Source organism: Protopterus annectens, chromosome 8.part0, assembly GCF_019279795.1.
Source record: "Protopterus annectens isolate FY-2018-M chromosome 8.part0, PAN1.0, whole genome shotgun sequence".
Lineage (NCBI taxonomy): Eukaryota > Metazoa > Chordata > Ceratodontiformes > Protopteridae > Protopterus > Protopterus annectens.
In genome coordinates, this window is record NC_056741.1 from 1,988,278,512 (window position 1) to 1,988,302,379 (window position 23,868).

The 23,868-nt window shown below is 36.9% G+C and overlaps 1 protein-coding gene across 1 annotated transcript in view; it reads left to right on the forward strand.

Moving 5' to 3' along the window:
- Positions 1-23,868, forward strand: part of LOC122808598 (junctophilin-3-like) — a 1,013,050-nt gene that overhangs the window by 923,412 nt on the left and 65,770 nt on the right. The window contains exon 5 of the mRNA XM_044079555.1: positions 5,593-6,515. Coding sequence (XP_043935490.1) covers positions 5,593-6,515 — 923 coding nt within the window. The remainder of the gene's footprint in view (positions 1-5,592; positions 6,516-23,868) is intronic.

Consider the following 23,868-nt stretch of genomic DNA (forward strand, 5'->3'; position numbering starts at 1 on the left):
GGTCTTTGTATCAAGTAATATGTACTCTAAAATAAGTGAAGTATCTATAATGACTTGTTCATTTTCAGACCATAATGCTATAAACTTTACATCAACTATGCATACAGATGATTTAATATTTCTACAGAGAATTCCTGCTTACATAACTAAGTTAAAAGACTTACGGAATGGATAATGAAAGAAATAGACATGTTTATGGAAACAAATGATAATGGTGAAGTGACTGATACTATTCTATGGGACACCTTTAATGTTCATATATACGGTAGAATAAAATTGTGGTATCTTAAAAAAAAGAGAGTGGGACAAAGAACTTTTAGACTTACAAAAAAATAGACAAGATAAACGTGGATGCAAAACCAAATAACAAAGTAGCACATAATGAAATTACTAAGTTAAATCAAAAATACTTAGAAGTTCTGAACTATAAGGTAGACACAAACCTGGAAAAATTGAAATTGCAATCTTATGCTGTAAATCTCAAATATCTACATAAAATAGCGGTAAGATCCAAAATAAATAAACAATCAAAATCTTATTAATGAGGTTAAATATAAAAGTGTTGTTTCAGTTAAGAGTGCATCTAACTTAAGGGGGATATTAGAAATGTTCAAAAACTATTATAAAGATACTGCATGAATAATACACCACTTTTGGAGACAGATAATGTAATAAATACTTTTATTCAAGAAAATATAACTACTAAGGTTTCAATGCAACAAAGTAACATATTAAATAAACAAATAACACTGACAGAAGTGAAAGAGCAAATAAAAAAAATTAAAAGATAATAAAGCTCCAGGACTGGATGGAATAATTCCTGAACTATATAAGATTTTTCTTGAATACATAATAAAGAAAATGATGAGTGTCTTTACTATGGTTAAGCAAAAATCTTTAACACCCCCATCATGGAAATATTAAATTATCTCCCCCATATTAAAACAAGGTAAGGACCCCAAATCTTGTGATTCATATAGACCAATTTCATTACTAAACACTGATTATAAAATTTTTATGACAATATTAGCTAATAGGATGAAGAAAATATTACCTAATCTAATACATAATGATCAGACAGGGTTCATTCTTCATAGAAAAGTGCAAGATAACATTATTGAATTACTATCATTAATAGACACAGCATGCAAGTACAAAAAACAACTATTATCAGCGTAGACATAGAAAAGGCTTTTGATTCTATTAGTTGGTCTTATCTACAAAGAATCCTGATTGGTTTTGAATTCTCCACAGATTTTGTCAACTTATTAATGAAAATTTATAGTGGGGCACAAGCTTATGTGAAAATCGGATCATGATTATCCTCACTACTAGAAATCCTCAAGGGAACTAGACAAGGTTGTCATTTGTCACCATTATTGTTTAGTCTTTCAATGGAACCTATTGCTACATATATCAGAAACAAGCAAAATGTAAAAGGCTTTCAAGTTAATAAGGACTATTGTCCTAAGATGCAATTATTTGCTGATGATATGTTGTTAACATTGGGTGATACTGATGGTCCTTTGCATGATGTTATAAATACCTTAAGCAAGTCTGAAAGAATTTCAGGGCTTACATTTAATCATAATAAATCCAAAATATTACTAATTAACATAAAGATTAACAAAAACCTAAGGGAGAATAGCCTGTTTATTTGGGGGAATGATGTATTAGAATATTTGAGTGTCAGTATAAAGAGTACATGGAAAGAGGTTGTTAAACTAAACTACATTAATTTAATAACTACCATTAGTGAGCTAATCAAAAGATGGAATAAAATGTTCTTTACAATGGAGGATAGGCTCTCTTTAATTAAAATGATAATTTTACCTAAAAATTTGTTTTATATACAGTCATTGATACTACCTCCTCCCAAAAACTTATTTAAAAAATTAGATTCCATGCTACTTAAATTTTTATGCTTCCCCTTAAAACCTAGGATTGCATATAAATGGCACATTAGAGCTTGGAACAGTAATGGGTTAGCATTCCCTAGCTTAGATCTTTATTCCAAATTAGTTATAATTAATATAATATTGCACTGGATCACACCTACCTATATATCTGGCTAGAAAATAATACATGAGATTTATATAACTGATGTCAGAATTATAGAAAATCAATTTAAGGAACAATATGGAATAAGTAGAGTTCATTGGATTTTATGTGAATTTTGTTTATTTAATAAGAAGTTTGATCATTTTTCTTATGGCATTAATCAAATATTTAATAACTTTAAAAATATAATAGATTGTAATTACAACATTAAACAATTCCTATTTCTTTTATTCCCTATAGCATACTCCCCTGATTGCCTATACTCTTTCAACATCAATGCAATGCAAAAAAATAAAGGAAAATAACTTGATATTTTGGCATCAGTTTATTGAAAATAAGAGTATTAAACCACTAAACTCTCTTTTATGTAGATTTAATAATAGTCAAGACAGTTGTTTATACACTCATTACAGCAGTTTATAGAAAACAAAATGAGAGTATCAATCAACCTAGAGATTGAATCTATACCTAGTTTGATCCGGTGTTTTATTAGGTGTCTTGAAAAGACAGATGATCAAAAATTAAGTGTCTCACCTATCTATAAGATACTAACAGAAGACACTCTAAAGTTTGACTCAGATTTTGGAATTGCTATGTAAAGATTAATGGAAAACAAATATCTGCTGAATCCAAAACATTGTTATTGAAATCTACGTATGGTATCTCTTCTTCATTATATTGCAGATTGTATACATGGAAATTTATGAATAAAAGTTTCTATACTCCACGTAAAATAAATCTTATACTCAAAAACAGTGAAAGTAAATGTTGCAAATGTGATGAATTACTTGAAGCCAACTCGGTTCACATGTTCATTGAATGTAGAACTGTTGTTCAGTACTAGAAAGACTTCAGGTATTTTGTAAATGATTTATGGTCTATCAACTGTCATATTTCTAACCCATTAATTCTATTCAATGTTCCTATATCTAATGTAATACCTAAATCTCAGATTCAGTTACTCTGATCAATTCTTGCAATTGCCAGAAAAGTTATTACTTTGAACTGGAAAAGTAAACAAGATTTGATGTGTAAAGATTTCATTCATTTAGCAAAAGTTGCTTGTAAAAAAGAACTGCAAACCATTTGTTATAGAACTCATAACATTATTCATAAAAAAACAGCGTGGCAAAAATTGGAAAACCTTTTGAACAAATACTGATAACTTCTCATGGATAAAATGATTGTTTACCATGGATGAATGTCAATATTGTAAATAGTTTTGTTAATGTTTTATTGTATTTGTTATATGTACATTTGCGTATGTTTATCGTGAAAACAAAATAAAAATGTTTTTGAAAAAAAAAATGCTTGTCATGGAATGCTTGATGCCAACATTCTGCTTAGCACTACCAGTACTCTTACTGGAATGAATTTCTGTCAGCTTACTCTGATCACAGGAACAGTTAAATCTTTTCCACAGGCTGCCTTATCAAATTGTCAAGACAGATTGAAAAGACCATGGCTGGTATTCAGACATTTTGACGCTAATTCACTTGAGTCAGTGTTTTGTTATTCTCTCATGGATTAACACAATGTCACTAGATATGCATCTCAAATAAATGTTTTTGCAGTTAGTAAAGCAGTTTTATAGTTGGTGCAAAAGCATTTATTTGAGATTTATACATTCCATTAAACTTTGAGAAAATAATGAAATACTTCTACACACTAATAAGTACACCACTTTGCTTAAAATGTCTATGAATATGTGTCTATGTTAACAAACACGGGAGACATAAAACAACATGGGAGACATAAAACAATACAGAGGAAAAGAATGGGTGTACAACACCAACCAAAACCAAAAAAAATACCCGAAACATGGGAAACATGATGGATAATTTTCAGCATCTCCAAGCAAACATATGTATTGCAAACTCCTGAAACAGAAGTTAATATTTCTAATTTAATAAGTTTGCATTTGTAAAGAGAATGTGCTTAAGAACTAAGCAGCATTTAATTCACTTATTTGTATTTTAAATCACTATAAGCTATGTTCTGAGACTAGATGAATGTTTTGTTCATTCTACAATTGCAACAGCCATGTTTGTGCTGATCAGTTCTTTTGCTCAAAGATTCCATTGATTAGGCTTTACAAATGTGTGAATAGACTAGCATAAGGTTTTCAAGTGTCAATGAAACTGTGAAGTATTTAATCATCTGATAACATTTTCCTGTAAAAAGTATTATGCTAAAACAAATGTCTGTTTTAGCTAGCAATTTCACCAATGTTACACTGTTTTTTTTTCAGTGTCAGCTTGTTCATAGTTCATGTGTAAGTACTAGACTAGCTATCCTTGTGGGCCATTATAAGCTTTGTCAATATCCCTCAAAAGTGAGAGTCATACTCTGTACCTTATGTATATGAGGTAAGCACCTTAAACATCATGCCAACCCCCCAACCCCTTGTACTTTCTCTTTTACTTTTGTTGCACTTTATCTATTTATTTAATAATTCCTTATGCTGATTTACATTTGTTTCTTTTGGTTTTAGCCAAGGCAGTAGATGAAAAGGGTAATTTTGATCAGTCCAGTGTTGTTTTCATCTGTCCATTTACCTTGTAAATAAACAGGCAAGTAAATGCTCATGGAATATCAGAAATGTAGCCCAAAATCTAAATATTTAAACACCAAAAGAAAGTGAGACCATTACTAAAGATAAAAGGCATGTGAAATAGTATTGAAAGAGAAAGAAAAATTGCAGACATACACCATGTAAACTGTGATGTACAAATTCACTCTTGGAAGCAATATTTTACACAGCACAAGAGTGCCAGATGCCTTGTCTTCAAATGTTGTTGTTGTTATTTGTCTTTTGGCTTTTCCCGGTTAGGGGTCGCCACAGCGGAACTCCGGTCAACTAATGATTGGCAGTTGGTTTTTATGGTGTCGAGTTGCCAGCCTGACGCCCAACCTTCAATGAAGGCACGCCCATTCAACGCATGTCTTTCGAACGCCCACTCGACCGCGGGGAGGACATGCAGACTCCACAGTTGTCTTCAAATACATAAGTGAAATAGCGAGGAGGACAACAGTATCTAGAGTGATTTATAATAGTTACATTACTAGCTATATCATTAAGGAGTTTTGTTGTAATAACTAGTTTATGTGCTGCATTGATAATTACATATGCCATATCTATATCACAGAGAAGAGGGTAACAAAGGAGTTTGGTGTGGAGATAAGAAATATCTGGCTACTCCCATGAGAACGCAGTAGTTAGGAGCCCAGAGCACAGTTTCAAACATCTTGCTACACACCTGAAAATCATTATATTAAACATATTTAAGTATAATGTAATGTAAATATTCTCAAAGATCACATGAACACTCTAGGAATTACCATAGAGGGTGTTGATAAATATGTTCCATCAATTTATAATTTAAATACTGCTTCTAGAATATATACAATTCACAAGTTCAGAGCAGCTGTCATTTAATCTGTTTTATGTGTTGGGCAGAACTGATATGAAAATAAGAAATAATGAACTTGAAACATATTTGCATTATCCTTCTTTGTTTTCTTTTCAAGGGTTTGATTGCAAGAGGCCAAAACATCAGCATTCAAGTGGCAATGACATTGAACTAATTGGGACAGGGACACCACCTCAGCAGGAAAGCCCAGAGCTGTACAGGAAAGGAACAACCCCTTCAGACTTTACACCAGATGAAAGCTCAGCAGAAAGTCGCTCAGACAGTCCCCTAACAGCACCTCCTCCTGTTTCTTGCAGAAACAAAAGCACTCATTTCTCTAGACAAGTAAGTGGAGATGGGGACAGGAGCTATGAAATTCAAGTGCTGATGGAAGGAAGAGGAGGAGGGGGGGACATTTTACATGGAAACAACTGGTGTGATGACAGGCCACATGGGCGTAGTGGTAGCAGAGGTGGTAAAGGTGGAATCCAACGTGGTGACCCTGAATCTTCTTCCCAAGATGACCACAGAGGGAGAATAGGTAGCCACAAGCATTCAACCTCCAATCACAGGCTGAAAGAAAAGTGGACAGACACCTCTGCTACTGTTTCCTGGACCTCTCAGTGGTCCCACAACCACAGTTTGGGGAACTCCAGACTACTAGAGCAAGAGGATGAAAAACTGAGCAATTATGGGATGGAAATGAAACCTCTTAAACGCATGGATGCATATATGCAAAAAACTCACCCTTCTAAAAAACACTGCAGCAACATGGACTCTAGGAGTCCAGCTAGGGACCATCGTGTGGACATTCATGGATATAGTGTCCAAAGAATGAGACCCAAGTCTCAGAGCAGAGAGACGTTTAGGCCAGCTTGTCCCACTGAACCAACTGTGCAGAAACTAGAAAATTTAAGGTTTGGTGGGAAAGGGGAGCCCAGGCCTTTGAGGCGAGACTTAACCCTTTCTCCACCGCAGAAATCCGTACCTGTTGCACTAGAGTCTGAAGAAGAAACTACAGTTGAACAGAAAACAACATCTGTAAGTATGTGGTACAAATAACTGCATAAAGTATATAAGTTATTTATGGACTTATTTTTTATTTAAATAGAAAAGGTTCAGTTTTGCAGAATCTCCAAATTTGTTTGAAACAGGATTGATATGAGCAGGTGTGTGTGTGTGTGTGTGTGTGTGTGTGTGTGTGTGTGTGTGTGTGTGTGTGTGTGTGTGTGTGTGTGTGTGTGTGTGTGTGTGTGTGTGTGTGTGTGTGTGTGTGTGTGTGTGTGTGTGTGTGTGTGTGTGTGTGTGTGTGTGTGTGCATGTCTGTGTGTGCGCGTATGTCTGTGTGTGTGTGTGTTTGTGTGTGTGTGTGTGTGTGTGTGTGTGTGTGTGTGTGTGTGTGTGTGTGTGTGTGTTTAGGCATACACGCTAAAATAATATAAATCCATGTTAATATAAACTTGTTGTTCACCAGAGGTGTTAATGTATTGCAAGTAATCCTGAAATACTGATAAAAAAGTTCACATGCATGAATATCTTACTACTGCTATCAAAGCTGCAACAGAGAAATCACATGCATAAATCTCTTTATCTGTATAGATATGTATATTATTGTTAAATATGACAGTACTGAATTGTTTTAGGTAGTAGGCTGATACCCATATCATCCACCTAATGGAACAGCAATTAACCCATGCAATTGCCTTTCCCTTCTGCAGTCATTGTCCTCTCAAACTGTCACTTAAATTCCTCACCTATCGTATATGTTAACAACTCTTTCATCAATATGTTCCATGAATTTACTGCCCTGTTTATAAAATTAGGTTTCATCAGCTCAGATTTGCACGTCTGTACCTTCATTCACCACCCATGTCATTTCCTGGCTGTGTTATCCTTACCTTTTAGATGCGCTGAGACATTCCACTTATTAGCTTCATTACCCTTGTCCCCATATCCTTCTCCTCTATGCTAGCATGTTTAGTGCTTCCTGTTTTTTTCATAGTTCAGACTTTCCAACTCATCCAACATGTCAAACGTTGCCATCCTTTGTGTGTTTTCCACCAGTCTTAGGATTTTTTGCCTCCAAAACTTAATGTCATGCCTCAGATGGAGTCTGAACAACGCTTGATACAAAAGGTCGACATACATTTCCAGGTCCAGGTTTAGTACCTCTTACTAAATACCTCCAAATATTACTTGTAACCTCTCAAATGCACTGAGAATTGAGTTCATTTTGTCAGTAGCAATTACACCTAGTCCTTAGCATATTCAATGTTTAGCTTCTTTGACATTCTTATATATTTTCCTGATAATCTTTGCTTACATATGAAGTATGTATGTAGGCACCAGGATGATTAAGCATTTATTATTTTATTTTGTTGACTAGGCAGATCAGGCTATAGCCCTTTTTTCAGGAGAGACATAAAGTGGCATTTTGTACCAAATATGGGGAGATTTTGCCAGAATGTTTGAGGAACTTCCATGCACGTTATGGCTGATGTAGGATGCTCTTCCTCTGAGGAAATGTGTTTTTTTCTAGAGAAGGGGATTAAATGGGGTAGCAACTACATGCGTCATGGAAAACTACTGAGAGATTAAAAAATCATCAGGACTCTGTGGCACATAAGTCACACTCCTGAGAGTCCATCATTTTGAAAAAAGATTAGCAGATGCTTGTGCGATAAGTCATATGAGATGATGCATGTTTGTAGACTTCCCAATGCTTAGAGTCAAGAACTGGCCATCTGTAGAATGTGTCCTGATAGTGGGTTGGATGGTGATGGCATGGTTAAATTACAAAATGGTTTCCATTTGCTGTCAGGACTATTTTGAGCAGTTGGGAGCCTTTATGAGTTGGACAGAGAGTAAGACAAAAAAAGTAAATTGAAGGTTTACTACAGTCAGGGGCTACAAGTAGAGATGCTGACTATTAAAAGTAAAGGAAGGAGATGACAGAATGCAAAGAATCTCCATTTTACCAAGACAGACTGTTGGGCATTCAAAGGCAAGTCAAGTAACTGGCTCTGCTGGCCCTTGTAATGCTGAGTGGTAATGGACCAAAAAAAAGATCCTGAATCCAGGAGAAGAGTGAATCTCAAACTTTGCTTTTTTCCTTTCAACTTCTTTTCATGTGTGTGTGTGTGGGGGGGGGGGGGGGGCAAGCATACCAGTAATATATACTCTTTCCTCCTGCATCATTGTCTCCATCCCCCCTTTTTCCTTCCAACACTCCTTGAACTGAACAGTAATACCATGCAAGATGTAGCAGGCTCCTTGTCACCTTTGTATTTTCCTCTGCATTGTTTCTTGTCTGTTTAGTTCATTTAGCACAAGACTACGTACCCTCCTCTTTTGCTTCTGTGATACTCCTTTATGCTCTAATTATACCTTAAATATACAATATTGAAAATGTATTTTTTTCTAATCAAGCTTGAAATACAGACATCCTTTACTGGCTAAGATGGAGCCTTTCCTGGACATAGTGTTGGTCTCATTGTCTGGTTTCTCCAACTTCCTGCTAGAACCTTTTCCCTTGCCCACTAATACAGGTGGTCAGCTGGTCATTATGCTTCCTAATCCCATCCTTCCTCAGTGTGTTTGCTGCTGACACAGGTGACACTTGTGAGAATATTGCCTCCAGCCACTGACCATGACATTTGTCTGCCACCTCCCTGGACTTGTTTGTTACTGTATGCTGTGGTGATATTTTGGTGTTTATAGGTGATTCATTTTGTGCCATTTTCCACATAGAACCTTGGTTTGTTTTTGTTAAGATAAGGACAGTCAAGATGATTTGGTAGGTAGCATTCTGAGGTTTAAGCATAATCAATATTTGGAGAAATGATTGAAAGGAAAGAAATGGAACCATGAGGAACTGTCAGAAAAAGAGTTTCCTTAAGAAATTGATCAAGCAGCAGATTTAGTACAAAGAAATGGTATTAGGACAGCAGGGCCAAGAAAGTTAACTTGAGGGGCAGGAAAGATAGGGATAAAGGGTATCAGGTGGGTATTTGCAAGTCAGAGCTATTTAATATTTGATGACAGAAAGGGATGTGATTTGAAGTAGCATTGCTACATGAAAGACTTTCAGCTAAAGCTACACTGAAGTATGAACTGGAAGAGAACAGTATTAGATTGAAAAACAAACGTGGAAAGACAGAGAGGCATTTTGTGGAGGTAGTGTAGAGGATTAAAGTTAAGGTGCAGAGATTGCAACAATTTGTGTATCATGTGCTGTTTTCTTCTTTGTATATAGTCGGCTCTGGTGGAACAAACATATAGTGTCAGACAAGGTGGGCATTACTAGGATGCAGAAAAAATGGAAGAAAGTATTTAGTGTGTATTGTTGTACAGGATCTGCAAAAATAATATGCAAATGTTGTAAAACATTTGAAATGGATAGGTTTTAATAACTCTGCAGATAAGGATGCAAAGATGAAAAGTTTTGTTACAGTTATTAATGTGATTTTATGTCCCTAAAGAAGGAAAAAAAATGGAAGGATATGATATTCAGTTCACCTTGTCAACAGCTGCGGGCCCAGCCAACTCATCAAATCACCTCTTCAAAAGTCACATTGACAACAGAGCTGTAATCTCAAATTGAGTAGCTTTTTACATTAATTACAGTCTGCTTCTTTCTCAGTGATTGTGTGATCTTGGAGTTGCTGTATACAACAGTGGGTTAGAGGAACACAAACCCACACATGGGGATACAGGTGGCTTGCCTTCCTGCAAAAATGCTTTATTTATATTTTTACCCTTCTTTGTGCGCAGTTTAATTAAGTGTCTGATAGCTTTATGCAGTAAAATGGGAAGCAGTAGATAAGTAAGGTGATTTTGATAGCTGATTCATTGATACAGCTATTGAATTATTAGATGAGATCTAACATTTATTATACAGAGAACATTATTTTTCCTTTTTCTTTCATTTGCTACATATGAATTAGACTTGATGGTGGTTATTTGTGGGAACTGTTAGAAAAATAAGGAATTTGTTTTACAGAGGGTTTTTTTCTTCTCCACTGTCATCTCCTGTTTCTGTGGGACCTGCCCAGTGGCTTATCTTTACCAATTTGGCCTATGTGCTCAGTCAGAGGTGAGATCCCTAAAGCACATGCTATCCTGTCCTGGGTGCCTCCTCAGTCCATTTTTTCTTATTGTTGTGAAAGTTGGCTGGTAGGGAGATCAGTCACAGGTCTTGGCAAAGCAGCCTACTGTTCCCATTAGAGTGACTCTCACATTGACTCCTTCAAGCTCCTTCTTGGTGACCATGCACACTATTGGCAGGGTCATGCCTACAGATGCAACACCCAGGCCTCCTACTAGGTGTCACAAAGGTAGCAAGTCACTTCTCTCTCCCCAGGGTATTGAAAGGTGATTGTCCAGTCAGTCTCATTCTTCTGGCCTAACTCTTCTGTCATCCATGCTGCTAATTTAATGCAGGCTACCTGGATCATTGCATCAAAAAAGTTGTAAGGCAACGGAGCCTCAAGGCCATATACTTTTGCCAATACTCACCCGTAGTCCTCGCCTCTCATCAAGTAAGGCCAGGCAGCCAGTGAATTTATGAACACTCCTCCAGATTGCTGACAGGGCTTTGTCTCTCTGCCCCATGGAGTTTACACAGAATTTTTTGTTTTAACTATATAGTCTGTGGACTACTGGGCTTGTTAATTTTATATCTTCTTTCATGATATGATTAATATTATTTATAATTGTGTTTTCATTTATTTTGTAATACATTTTAACTAAAGCACTTCATCATTACAAGAGCCCTAGGATCTTTGCCAACCACTTTTGCCACAAGTTCAGGCAGATGGGACATCATTTGAACATCTCATCCAAAGAATGGTACCTCAGGAGTGCAGAGTTAATAGTTCATTGTATTATGCAACATCTTTCTTTAGATGGTTCACTAGAACGGTTCTTTTATTTTGTTGCTCACTTTAGTGTAGTTTTAGCCTTCCTTGTTAATTAGTTAGGTTCCTAAAAGTAGGTATAGTATACTGTTTGTTTATTATTATTTTACTGTTAATTTATCAATGTTGAATTGTTTTGTTTAATATTATTTTTGTAGGATGGTACTTTGTTTCCTGGTTGTCTTTTTTACTTCTAATTTCATTTGTCAGTTGTTTATTTTTTCTCATTTCTTCTTTCCTTTTTGTGCATTTTTACTTAATTTTTGGAGGTGAACTTTTCAGTTTTCTACTTTTAGCTGCTTGTAACTGTAAGACATAACTGCTAGTGGTTGACTGCAAATATGGTATAATAAATATTAAAATTATTCAGTGCATTTTGTTGATCATCTCCAATGCATTGATTTTATTTTGGCAGGGATTGCTTTTCTTCATATATTAAACACACACACACACACACATATATATATATATATATATCTATATATATCTATATATATATATATATATATATATATATATATATATATATGTGTGTGTATCTATGTGTGTGTGTGTGTGTGTGTGTGTGTGTGTGTGTGTGTAGTTATTTGACCATCAGATATTTGTTAAGGTTGATAAGATGATGGCTAAAATACTGGTAATATGTTTTGTTAACCTTTTAAAATAACATGACACCAGATATTTGGGGGGGAAGTGTCAAACATAACTCTCAACTTCTTTGCTTAAGAATCAGGGACAAGCCAAAATAATGGGGGAACAGCAGCACTATAGTGCGGATGGATATAACCCTTATTGCAGTCCAAATTAACTGTGTTTGACTACTGGCTTGGGTGGTTGAAGGGGCCATGAGATGATGAGGGGGGACCGAACAGCTGATGTCAGCTTGCCCAGGTTGGAAGGAGGGAGGGAGCTTAGGCTTACTGCAGTATAGCAGCATTATGAACCTGGAGAGTTCCTTACTGAGAGTGTATGTACCTCTTAGTTCAAGGTCAAGCATGTGGGAAGCAACCATGTACCTACCAATGCAGCATCTGTGTGATGCTTGCAGAGTTGGCAAGAGGTGGGAGGGGTTATGACATATAACATGGCAGCAATATGATGCTGCACCATTGCTCTTGAGCTCCTCCCCAGTCCCAAACATGGTTGGGTTGAGCTCAGAGGAGACTAAAGTGTGTTTGGTAGTCCCAGTGAGGGGAAACATAATGGGGGGAAATAAGGCCCAAAATCAAAGTCAGTTTTTAAATATTACTCTAAATTACCTAAAAATAAAAATGCAAGTTTTGTAGCAACATGCATTTTCTGAACAATAATAAATATGAAACTCTTATGTCTGAAGATACTGACTGGCTGACTACAATCTTCTGTGATTTACCAGAAAATCAAAATTTTTAATATGTGCCAGGGCAAAAAAATCAGAAACATACTGGTTATTTTGGACAGTAGAGAGGTATTGGCCATCTGTGCAGCATTTGGACAGTTTTCTACAATGTTACTTTATAATCTTGAAATACAAGTTAGCTTGCAAGTGTGAGGGTATCTGACAAATCAGAGTGGTTATTTTCGACCAAGTCACTGTAGTAGTAGATTATTAACTGGTTAAGGCTATCCTGTATCTGAACTGTAAACACATTGTATTATTCTGTACCAAATAGGAGCTCATAAGGCAACTAACAGATCTTTCATTTATGAAGAAGATAACCAGTGTTGGCCATGCTTATTTTGAAGGGCAATAATATCGAAATCTCCCAAGTCTTGTGCTGTTGACGGTATTTCTCAATTTGCAGGAAGGAGTATTAAAGTTATTTATTTATTTATTTATTTGACATTTGTTGACCAGGTTAGTCCAACTAGGCAGGTGCCCTTTTTCAGTGGAGACCTGAGGAGAGAAGCTCCAAATTACAAAGTATAAAGATTAATAACACAAATATGTACAAGATAGTGACAATCAAGATAAATGTATACATATAAAGTTTTCTGCTTAACAAAGTAAAAACATGAATAACACAATAAGTACAAGATTTTTACAGTCGGGATAACAGTATTCATATATAGCTTTCTGTTTTACAAACTAACTGATGAATGAAAATATAGTATAAAATATGACAGAGGTGACAATACAGTTTCTCCATACTCATAGTCACAGTAATGTTACTTGAAGAATACAGGCAGAGGGAAGTAGTTTGGTAGGAGGGAAAGAAGAATAAGTGGGGGAGGTATATGAAGTAGGGTCAGTGCAGGAGCAAGTCCTAGAGTGTAGTAGATTGTATTTAATGTTTTTTTTAAACAGTTAGTACCAGGAATTGCTCTTAAATAGGGGGAGTTTGTTCCAAGCAGAGGCCACGGAGTAATTATAGAGATGTTTGCCAATGCTTTTATTGGGTTTGTAGACCTGCAGGAGGTGTTGTTCTGAGCTGTGGAGTGTATGGTTGGGAAGACATGAGAGGATTTGTTTATGATAGCAGTAGGAGTTGGTGGTGCAGTTCTAGCCACTGTAGGTTTTTTAGTGATAGACAGTGATGTGATGTGTAAGGTTGGTTAGTGGAAAATCTAGCTGTTTTATTGTAGGTGAGTTCATGTTTTGTCAGGAGATTTGTTTGGAGGCTAGTAAAGACTGGGGCTGCATATAATAGTGAGGTAGTAGGTTTGTGCAAGGGTGAGTTTAGATTCATTTGTCAGGAATCCAGGATCCAGGAAACCTAGAGAAGGCCTAGTTTCTGATGAGTTTTCTTGAAGGAGTTTTAGATGTAAAGATCAAACTTTAGTTGGTCAGCAATAATGACCCCAAGAAGTTTAGTGTGGAGTTCTACCTTGATGGTTATATTGATGAGGGAGGAGACAGTAAAGGTAGATTTGAGATGTTGGAGAGTTTTAGGGAGGAAGAGGAGGCGTTTGGTTTTATTTGGGTTAAGAAGAAGTTGATTAGATATCAGCCATTTTTCTACGGAGTGCATTTATTTTTGGGTAAGAGTAAGTAGAAGGGAAAGATTGTCAGATGTTGAAATATTAGTAGAATCATCAGCATATGGAATTGGAGAGGAGCTAGGACAGGAGATTTAGTGATTGTTAGTGAAAATGTTGAATAATAGGGGACCAAGGATGGAACCTTGGGGAACCCCAGTCTGAACTTGGAGGAAAGAGGAGGTTGCAGATAGCCATCTTACATACTGCAATCTGTTAGAGAGATAGCTGGAGAGCCAGGAAAGAGTGGAGGTGGAGAAATTAAGAGCAGCGTGTTTGGACAGAAGTAGATTGTGGAAGACAGTATCAAATGCTTTTGAGAGGTCAAGGAATAGGCATGATATTAATTTGTTGTTGTCTCTAGATCTAGAGATAGATTGGGTAAAAGATATTAGTGCGGTGGATGTACTGTGGTTAGGGCAGAAACCGTGCTGAGTTGGGGTGAGATTTTCTTGTAATAGATGAGCTAAGACCTGTTTCTGAATGCATTTTTCAAGACTCTTTCATAGGGAGAAAGTATAGTGATTAGTCTAAAAATTAGAGGGGTCAGTGGAGTTCCCACCTTTATGAAGAGGAATGACATAGACTTTTTTCCAGATTTCAGGCACAGTATTTTCTTGGATAGATCTGTTGATTAATATGAATATGGGACATGCAATGCTATTTGCTGCTAGCTTAAGGAAAAAAGGAGGTGTGTTTACAGAGTAGAGATCTAATATAGGCTGTGGGGACTGGTTTAAGAGTGAATGAAGTGTTGAGTGGGATTGGGGGAACAGAAGGGTGGGTACATGTCTTTTTTAACTAATTTCTGTATGAAGTCAATGAAAGCAGTGTCTAAGGCAGAGCTATCAGGGGAAGGGTTAGGAGCAGATGGCTTACCAGAGTGCAGGAGCTTGGTGACAGTATTCCAGAATTTTCTGGAGTTAGAATGGAGGTTTTCTTGTGATTTGAAGTAATTTTTTTTTATTGACATTGACTTACTTTTTAGTTAGATTACATAGTTCTCTATATTTTTGAAGGTTGGAAGAGGGTTTGTTTTTTTTTGCCAATTTCTGTAAGCGATATACCTGTTATACATGAGGCTGCTAGTATTTACAGTAAGCCAAGGAGCATAGTTTGCTTTAATTCTGATTTTCATAACTGGGACCAGAAATTTTAGTGTATTTAAGAAGATGCTATTGAATTTTAGAACCGCTTTTTCTAGGGAGAGGTCATGAAGGAAGGACCAGTTAATTGAAGAAAGAATATTGTTAAAAGTATCAGGGTTGAAATTTGAGAGTTTTCGACAGTCTTTATATTGTTGGGATTTGGTGAATGAGGAGGAGTATCTTTGTATAGAGGTAGGGAGGTGGGCACTAAGGGAATCAGGTAGTGTGGAGGGGTTGTGGTAGAGCTGGCGGTTAGAAGTGAAAATCCAGTCAAGTGTGCTACTTGTATTAGAGTGTTTATTTAGCCAAGTGGGGGTATTAATCATTTGGGTGAAGCCGTAAAGGTTAATGCTAGCATTTGGAGAGTCAGTGGAGAGAAAGGACCAGTCAATGTTGACGTCTCCCAGTGTGATAGTTTCATAGGAGATGGTTTTTGAGATCCAGGCTAGGAAGTGTTTTAGGGTAGGGATGTTGTTTCCTGGAGGTATATAGATGGAGGCAATGGTTATTTTTTTTTGTGATTATTCATTGTGCAGTTAACTATAAGGACTTCTGCTGAGTGGAAGTTAGGTGGGGAGATAGATAAATGGTGTAGGGTGAGCTGTTCAGAGTATAATATTGCTACACCACCCCCTTTTTTGATATCCTATCTTGGCATATTATATTGTAACCAGGGGTAGAATTTCATTGTCAGATGCATAGGGTTTTAGCCAGTTCTCTGAGAGGGTGAGTATGTTGGGAGAGTTATGAGTTATCTCAGAGTGAAGAAGGGTGACTTTGTTGATAATACTTTGAATATTGAGAGAGAGAGTATAGTTAAACATTTGGTAGTTTTGGAGGTATATATCTGAGAGGATAAAAATGGATTGGAGAGGGGGGGGGGAGAGGAGTTGAGGACAGGACAAAGATTGGGGTGAATATCTCCTGAGCATAGTAAGTTGAGTATAGGGATTTTTAGAATTGAGTGGTTTATAGTATAATGAAGATGTTTTATCTTTATTTTTGAAGTTGTGAGGTAGGCAAAAATAGTTTTATTTTGTGTAGGTAGGTATTATTGTGGTAGAATAGAGTTGAGGCAATAAGGAGTGTAGAATTTGTTAAGACGTGGGCATTTATGTAGGTAAGTGTTGGAGGTGGATTAGTGTGAGTTAGAGTGTGATGGTAAGAGGTGGAAACAGAGAGAAACAGAAGCAGCGGCGTAATTAATATAAGAGGTAACATGTTATATAAACGGGAGTAGGCAGATAGTCTTTAGAAAGAGGAGTAGTATAATTATGAAGGGAAGGGGTTAATAATTAATAGGAGAGATAGTTAATTTATATTACATGTAGTAGAGTAGAGAGTAGGGGGCAGTTTAATCAGAAGTAGGAGGAGGGGAGGTGTGCTAAATTAGTTTAACAGAGTGGGGGGGCAGGTTTGAGCAGAAGCAGTAGTAAGAGAGGTGTGGTCATTAGTTTGACAGGAAATGTAAGGTGATAGGACATATTGGGAGGGTGTAGGGAATGGTTATATGAGCTAGAATATAAATTTAGTGTATGCAGGGGTGGGTGCGACTGGAGGTAGGGTAGAGGAGTGGACTGAGCTTGAGCAGAGGCAGGGCGAATGAAGCAGGAAATACCTTGTTCCGAATGTGTTAAGCTACACATCAGCAGTAGTTTAGAATTAAAACTAAGACTTATCATGTAGAAATGTACATTAGTACAACTTATTAACACTCTGACTACACTAGGAAAATCTTAGATTACAGTGTAACTACTCTTCCGGATTTGTTCTGAACTTATAATAGCATTATATATGCACCAGAAAGTACTATAAACACATATAGTTCTTTAAAAGCCTTAGACAATCAGAAGGATTCTAGACAGGATCTTAAATTATGTTTGCTATGTAGTCTGCTATACAAGTCCTGTTGTTGACCAAATTAGACAGATTTAAAAAATTTATCATAGATTACAATTCTAGGAAGGCTAGTAAGTAGTGTAAGAAACGCTGCCTTAAAGCATGCAGTTCAATAATACGTATCCCTGTAGCAGAGTTATCCACTTAGGAGTAATTTCTGTAAATCTAACTTAAAGCTATTTACAAAAGTCCTTTCACCATAGACACTAGGTCATAAAATATTTCTGCTGGATAAGAAATTAAATGCTAAATTCACTTACAGAGCACAGTATTAGCTAACTATATCTCGCAGACCTCACATCACCTTATCACCATTGTGTTGTGGTGCAGAAGAAAGTGAAAAAAAAATGGTGCAGTGCATTATGGGAAGAGAAGAGAAACAGAAAATAAATTATTCATAGCTGGTTTCAATGCCGGGAGGGTTTACATGTTTTTGACTTTGGAGTGCATTATGGGGAGACAAGAGAACAAGAACTTCATCGAAAGATAATCAGTAGGGAAAGGACTTTGTTCAGATGTGTTGAGTATTTCAGAGACAATTTATAAGTCTGAAAATTCTTCACTTTTATGTCAGGATGTGAAGAAAAGGGCAGCCTGTATAATGGTATCCCTTTAATAAGAGTATATCTATAGAAAGGGAAAGGAAGGTAAAAACACATGTGGGGAGTGTCAAGAAGAGATAGTTTATCAGAGAGATAGTGACTTGCAAAATAAGTAGAGAGCGTGCGAAATTACTGGTGTGTCAAATACTGGTGTGTAAATTATTGGGAAGATCATTGCAGGGATGATTAGATAAGAAAGTGAAAGATAATATCTGGTGAAAAGTAGGGGAGTGCCAGCTTAAAAATAAGTGGAAAGGAGTGTTAGGCATTCTGGTGATGTGCGGCAGGTGATATGATGTAATACACACGTTTCTGTATTGTTTATTAGTTTACCAGATTATATCATACAAATACTGAGTTGCCGAGGATTCTGCAAGGGCCAGTAGGTAGGAGCACTCAGCAATCAGTTAGTTTCAGTTGTGGAAGTTGGACTTCCATGACGGTTGGGGAGCACTGCAGGGTTTCTTACAAATACTGAGGTGCCAAGGATTCTGCAATGCCCAGTAGGTAGGAGTGCTCATCAATCAGTTTCAGTATTAAAGTTAAATGTATTTCTTAACAGAACACTGTAAGATATGTAGAATAATGGATAGCCTATAAAAATACAAGAGATGGTCTAAGACTGCCTTCATTACTGACCAGTTTGGTGTTACGTGGTTCATAGCCAAGCGTTCCAGAGTCATGCAGTGCCAGAATATGTCTTGTATCCTCATTATTGTAGGATAAGGCTGTAGACATGAAGAGGTAAAGTGACATCATACATTGCAATAGTGACATCACAGATTACAAGTAGAAAACAGCAGGGATACAAAGCTTGTGTTCTACATGCATAGAGGGCTCTCCATTCAGTAAATGATCATACTGTTCTTGTGGAAAGCACTCCTTAAGCCATATCTAGACTGTAGATTAAGATATTGGTTGCTACAACTATAAACAGACTACAGAGAAATGGCTGGGCACCATTAACTTCTGTATAACAATGGGCATGAGGGGATACTGAAGACACTTAACACTCACCTCCTAGAAGAGACACAGAAGGAAATGTGTATGAATGAGGCTTTCTTGTACTTAAAAGAACTAAGTATAGAGGACATGTTGTATGACTGCTGGTTAAATGAAATATGAGAAGGTCGCATCCACAGTCTTGAGCAGAAATGTTTTGTATTATGGAAAGAAAGAAACAAAGAAAGAAAGGACAAAATGTTATTGGAGGAGTTGGTCTCATTATTTATAGGTCACTTCAAATGACAAAGGGATATATACAAGCAGAGTACAAGGGTCATAGGTGGACATATGGAAACGGTCATAGAGTTAGGATGATTGTTTAAACCCACTGCATCCCTTAGTTTCAAAAAAGCCAGCTGATTGCAGTTTCAACAAAAACTGATCAATACTTCATTTGTTCAATTGCAAAGTCATGTTTTTTTTTTCAGGAGAGCAAAGCTCCCTACACCCATTTCCACACTTGTAGTATAAATAACTCTAAGACTGCTGTACCTTAAGGGTAAGCAAAAATTCCTCCTTGCAGAGACTCATTCTGGTAATCTGGATATTTTGTGGAATTGACCAACTCTAGACTACTAACACCCAAACACTAAAAACATCGGAGTACTTTCTACCATGCTATGGATTTTAAAATATAAATGTACAGAGAATGTGTGGCGCTATTTTTAAACCTTTTTGCAGATTTATGTTTGCAACTTGTGTTTTTTATATCCTAATGACTCTATCAGCAGTGGAAGGAGATTTGTCTATGAAATGTTAATAGCTGTAGAACATTTTCACTGATTTTTCAGTGTTTCACCCAAAATAAAGACTGATTATTGTAAGTGTGCTTCCTAGGAATTTTTGCTTACACAGTTCCTTCACTCCAAACTTTACATCCTATATACTGGAAAATCCAGGATTTTTTTTTTGTATTGAATGGACTTGTTGCCTTCTGCCATATCCTTCATTTTGCTTGTCTTTTTGTAGGCCTCATGCACCAAGTCTACAATATGGCCATATTTACTTCTGCTTCTGTCTCCAGATTAAACAATTTACATTTGTTTCTATATCCAGTTTACCAGTGATAGCAATGCAAACACCATTTAAAATATTGAACCACACAAATTGCAGTGTATATTTTAGTTCATGGGAAAAGCATCAGGAAATTATAATTTACAATCTAGAAGGGCTGACCCTGTTAATAAAGATCCTATAAAATATCTGTGTTGTCTCTTTTTTGTCATTGGTTCCTCCTGGTCTGACTGTTTGCCCCTCCTGCCTATTTGACCCATTTCACTGTGTTGACTGACCACAGCCTGCTTCAGATGGGGGTGAGTGTCAAGTGTGGCAGCCATCATTAGTGGCACTGAAAATTTTCTTGTGTGCCCTCATATGTCATCCATTGTCAGGTAGCCATGCCTGCCCATGGCTTAAGCCAGCAACTCTCCCCCTGGATGAGTGGGCTGCCTCCGATTCCTTAGATACTTACTGTCAGCCTTTCTACACATCTGTATATAAGCATACACACACACGCGCGCGCGCGCACACACACACACACACACACACACACACACCAACTGGTTCACTAAGGTTTCTTTTTGATTGGGAAAAATATGACTCTAAAATCTTTCTGCACTCCTATAAGGACTTAATTCTTTTTTTACCTAATCACTGAATTCTAGGCTAGTAATATTTTTAGACGTTTTATCTTTTTTTTTCTTTCTTTCTTTTTTTGTGATGTTTGACAATCTGTCCAAACAGTCTTATACAAAGGAACAAGGATAAAAGGTTTCAACGTACACAAAATACTTATTTATATATTTATTTATTTATTGGCATTTGATTATCGGGAAAGTCTATTGGGCTGAAGAGCCATTTTCGGTGGAGGCCCGGGCAGAAAAGCTCCAAATATATAATGCAAGCTTGAACAATTTAAACAATTTAAATATAAGTAAAGAAATAGGTAAACATCACAATTCCCATACTTATAAGAGATAAAATTTCAAAAATGCACATATATAAGAACTTCACAATACTGATAAGATCAATCATAAGAAAATATGAATAGAAGATCAGTCATAAGAAATATAAATCTACGCAGTTATCATCATCGGTTTTGAAAAAGAGTCTAAATGATAGAATGGAGAAAGGACAAGCAGTTGCAGAAAGGGAGTAAGGGAATTGGAAGAGGTCAGGTCTTGATTGAATTTGATGTAGAGCAGTTATACTTCCAACTGGAAGATGAGTAGTCGTATAAAGAAAGTTTGAAAGTAGCAATGTTTGGGTTAGATCGGAGTGTTATAGGAAGAGAGTTCCACTTTTTGACAGTAGTATAGGAGTACAGGAGTTGCCCAGCTTGAAGTTTTGGTTTATAAATTTGTAGTAGATATTGATTTTCAGACCTAAGAGGTCTTTTGGGTAAGTAGTTGGCAAAAAGAGAGGAAAGGGCAGGACATAGTGAATGTATGTATATAATTTTGTGTGCTGTCATTAGCTGAATGTAGGAAAGATAGTGTGGTACTTCTAACCAGTTTAGAGAAAGTAAAGCTGCACAGTGGTGGGTGGAATGGGAGGCATTTGTTGTGAATCAGGCAGGTTTCTAGTTTGGATTTTGGGTTAGAGGATAAGTTTGTGAGTAGTGGAGCCCCATAGGTCAGACAAGGTAGAAGATACATGATGGCTAGAGTCTTTTTTGTAGTGGGGGTGAGAAAGTATTTGTGTCTGTATAGTAAGCCCAATTTTTGATGAGACTCTTTGATATTGTATTGGACATGAAGATCAAATTTGAGGTGTTGATTTGTTATAACACCTATTAGTTTAGTATGGGAAACTATTTCAATTGGTGTTTTGTTGTGGGAAAGTATAGTGAATTGGTCCTTGTTTAGTGAGGTACGAGACTTAGGCGTAAAAACAAATAGCTTGGTTTTGTTAGGACTGAAAAGTAAGTGATTTTTAGTAAGCCAGTTTTCAATGGAAGAGAATGCTAGTTGAGCAATGTTTTGGAGTTTGGGAATGGAATCAGCACTGTTAGTGATTGTAGAATCATCAGCATATTGAATAAGAGAACCATGAGTAAGAGATAAGTGGCGCCTATTAATGAGGATGCTGAAAAGTAGGGGCCCCAATATAGAATCTTGGGGTACCCTATGGGGTTAAGGAGAGAGGAACAGAGGGAGGAGTTCCATTTAACAGTGTGTTGCCTTTTTGTTAAATAGCTTGAAAACCAGTTACGTGATGGGGGGGACAGTCCAGTTAGAGTTGGCTCAGAAAAAGGGAGTGAGAGACGGTATCAAAGGCTTTGGAAAGGTCTTGGAAGATGGATGAGATGAAATTACCAGAGTCCCTGGATTAATTGATTGTGTCCATGAAAGAGATGATAGCAGTCATTGTGCTGTGACCTGGCCTGAACCCATATTGAGTAGGAGGCAGACTTTAATTTATGGTGAGAAAGTCATGAAGTTGAGACTGTATGCATTTTTCAAGAATCTTGGAAACTAGCGAGAGAGTAGCAATTGGACCATAGTTGGAGAGATTTATGGGGTCACCACCTTTATGGATGGGTAGAATAAATGCTAGTTTCCAGGTCTTTGGAACATAGGATTCGAGTATGGATCTATTTATAAGAATGCTAATTGGGAAGGCAGTTCCCTCTGCGGCAAGCCTTAGACAGGTTGTAGGGAGATGGTCTGCTGCATTTGAGCCTGGTTTAAGTTTGAGAAGTAAACATTTTATGGTTGCAGTAGGGATAGGTTTTAAGGAGAAGGAAGTTGTGGAGGATTTGAAGATATCAGTAAAATCTTGGTGGGATGGAGAGGGAGGTGTGTGGGAGGAGAGGGGTGTTTAGAAGGCAGAAATAGTTTGTATAGATTTTATGTTTTACTGGGTTTAGAGTCATCTGCCTGTCAGCATAATAACTGCAGTATAGTGTAACATTCCCTGATAACCCAGGCTTTCAGCTTCTGCTTTGCACAGCCTTTAGACATCTACCACATGGGAAATTAGCAACCAAAATTAAACTTGTTGCTCTACCTCTTTTACATCCCCGGATTATTTGCTAGACGTCAGGGTGCTATTACAGAGCTATCATTTACTACCTGCGTGACATTGTGAGATATCTGCACTTCCCAGTTTACACCTTAGCAGTAAAATAGAAGGAGCATTCTGGTACTGATTTCCACTATGTTACATATCATAGAGCATTATACAGTTTTCCAGATATCTGGCCAAATTTATGATATGCAGTAGTCAAAAGTTTTCTGTAATGTATTAATTCGTGAAAAGTGAGAATGAGTATTTTAAGTTAAATAGAAAGCATGTCCTGTCCAACTTAATCTGGAGCCCAAAACCCGATAAAATAACACAGTGCATCCTTTCTGCCCTCTGTTATGAGTCTAATCTCATGTCACTGTTCCCTAACATGCAAAGACAGTAAACACTTAATTATAGCAAATAATTAAAAAAAAAATCTGTGTTAAATATCAGTGTCACAGCCTAACTATCGCTGCATTCAGATGCATGTCTTCATTCCCTTATTTAAAAATGTTTTACAGTATCCATTTTTTATCTGTATATATTCAGGCTCCTTTACATTCTGACCATTTCAACCCTAATCTCTGTAGTGTAAACCAGCAAGGACGGATTTAAGAAACTCAATATACTAAGATACTATAGGGGAAAAGGACTTGTACATTCTCCTGTCTCCCCCTGCTGGTCAAGAGGTGCAGTGCGGCACAGTGCCCATTGTAATGAACCTGTGCCGGCATGCATCCACACGTTTACATCACCAAACCATAGCATATGAGTACTCCCTCACAGTCACTTGTCTGCACAGGTTCCTGTGCTGTGGAGCTGCAATATCTAGTTGTCTACCAGCTATCACATC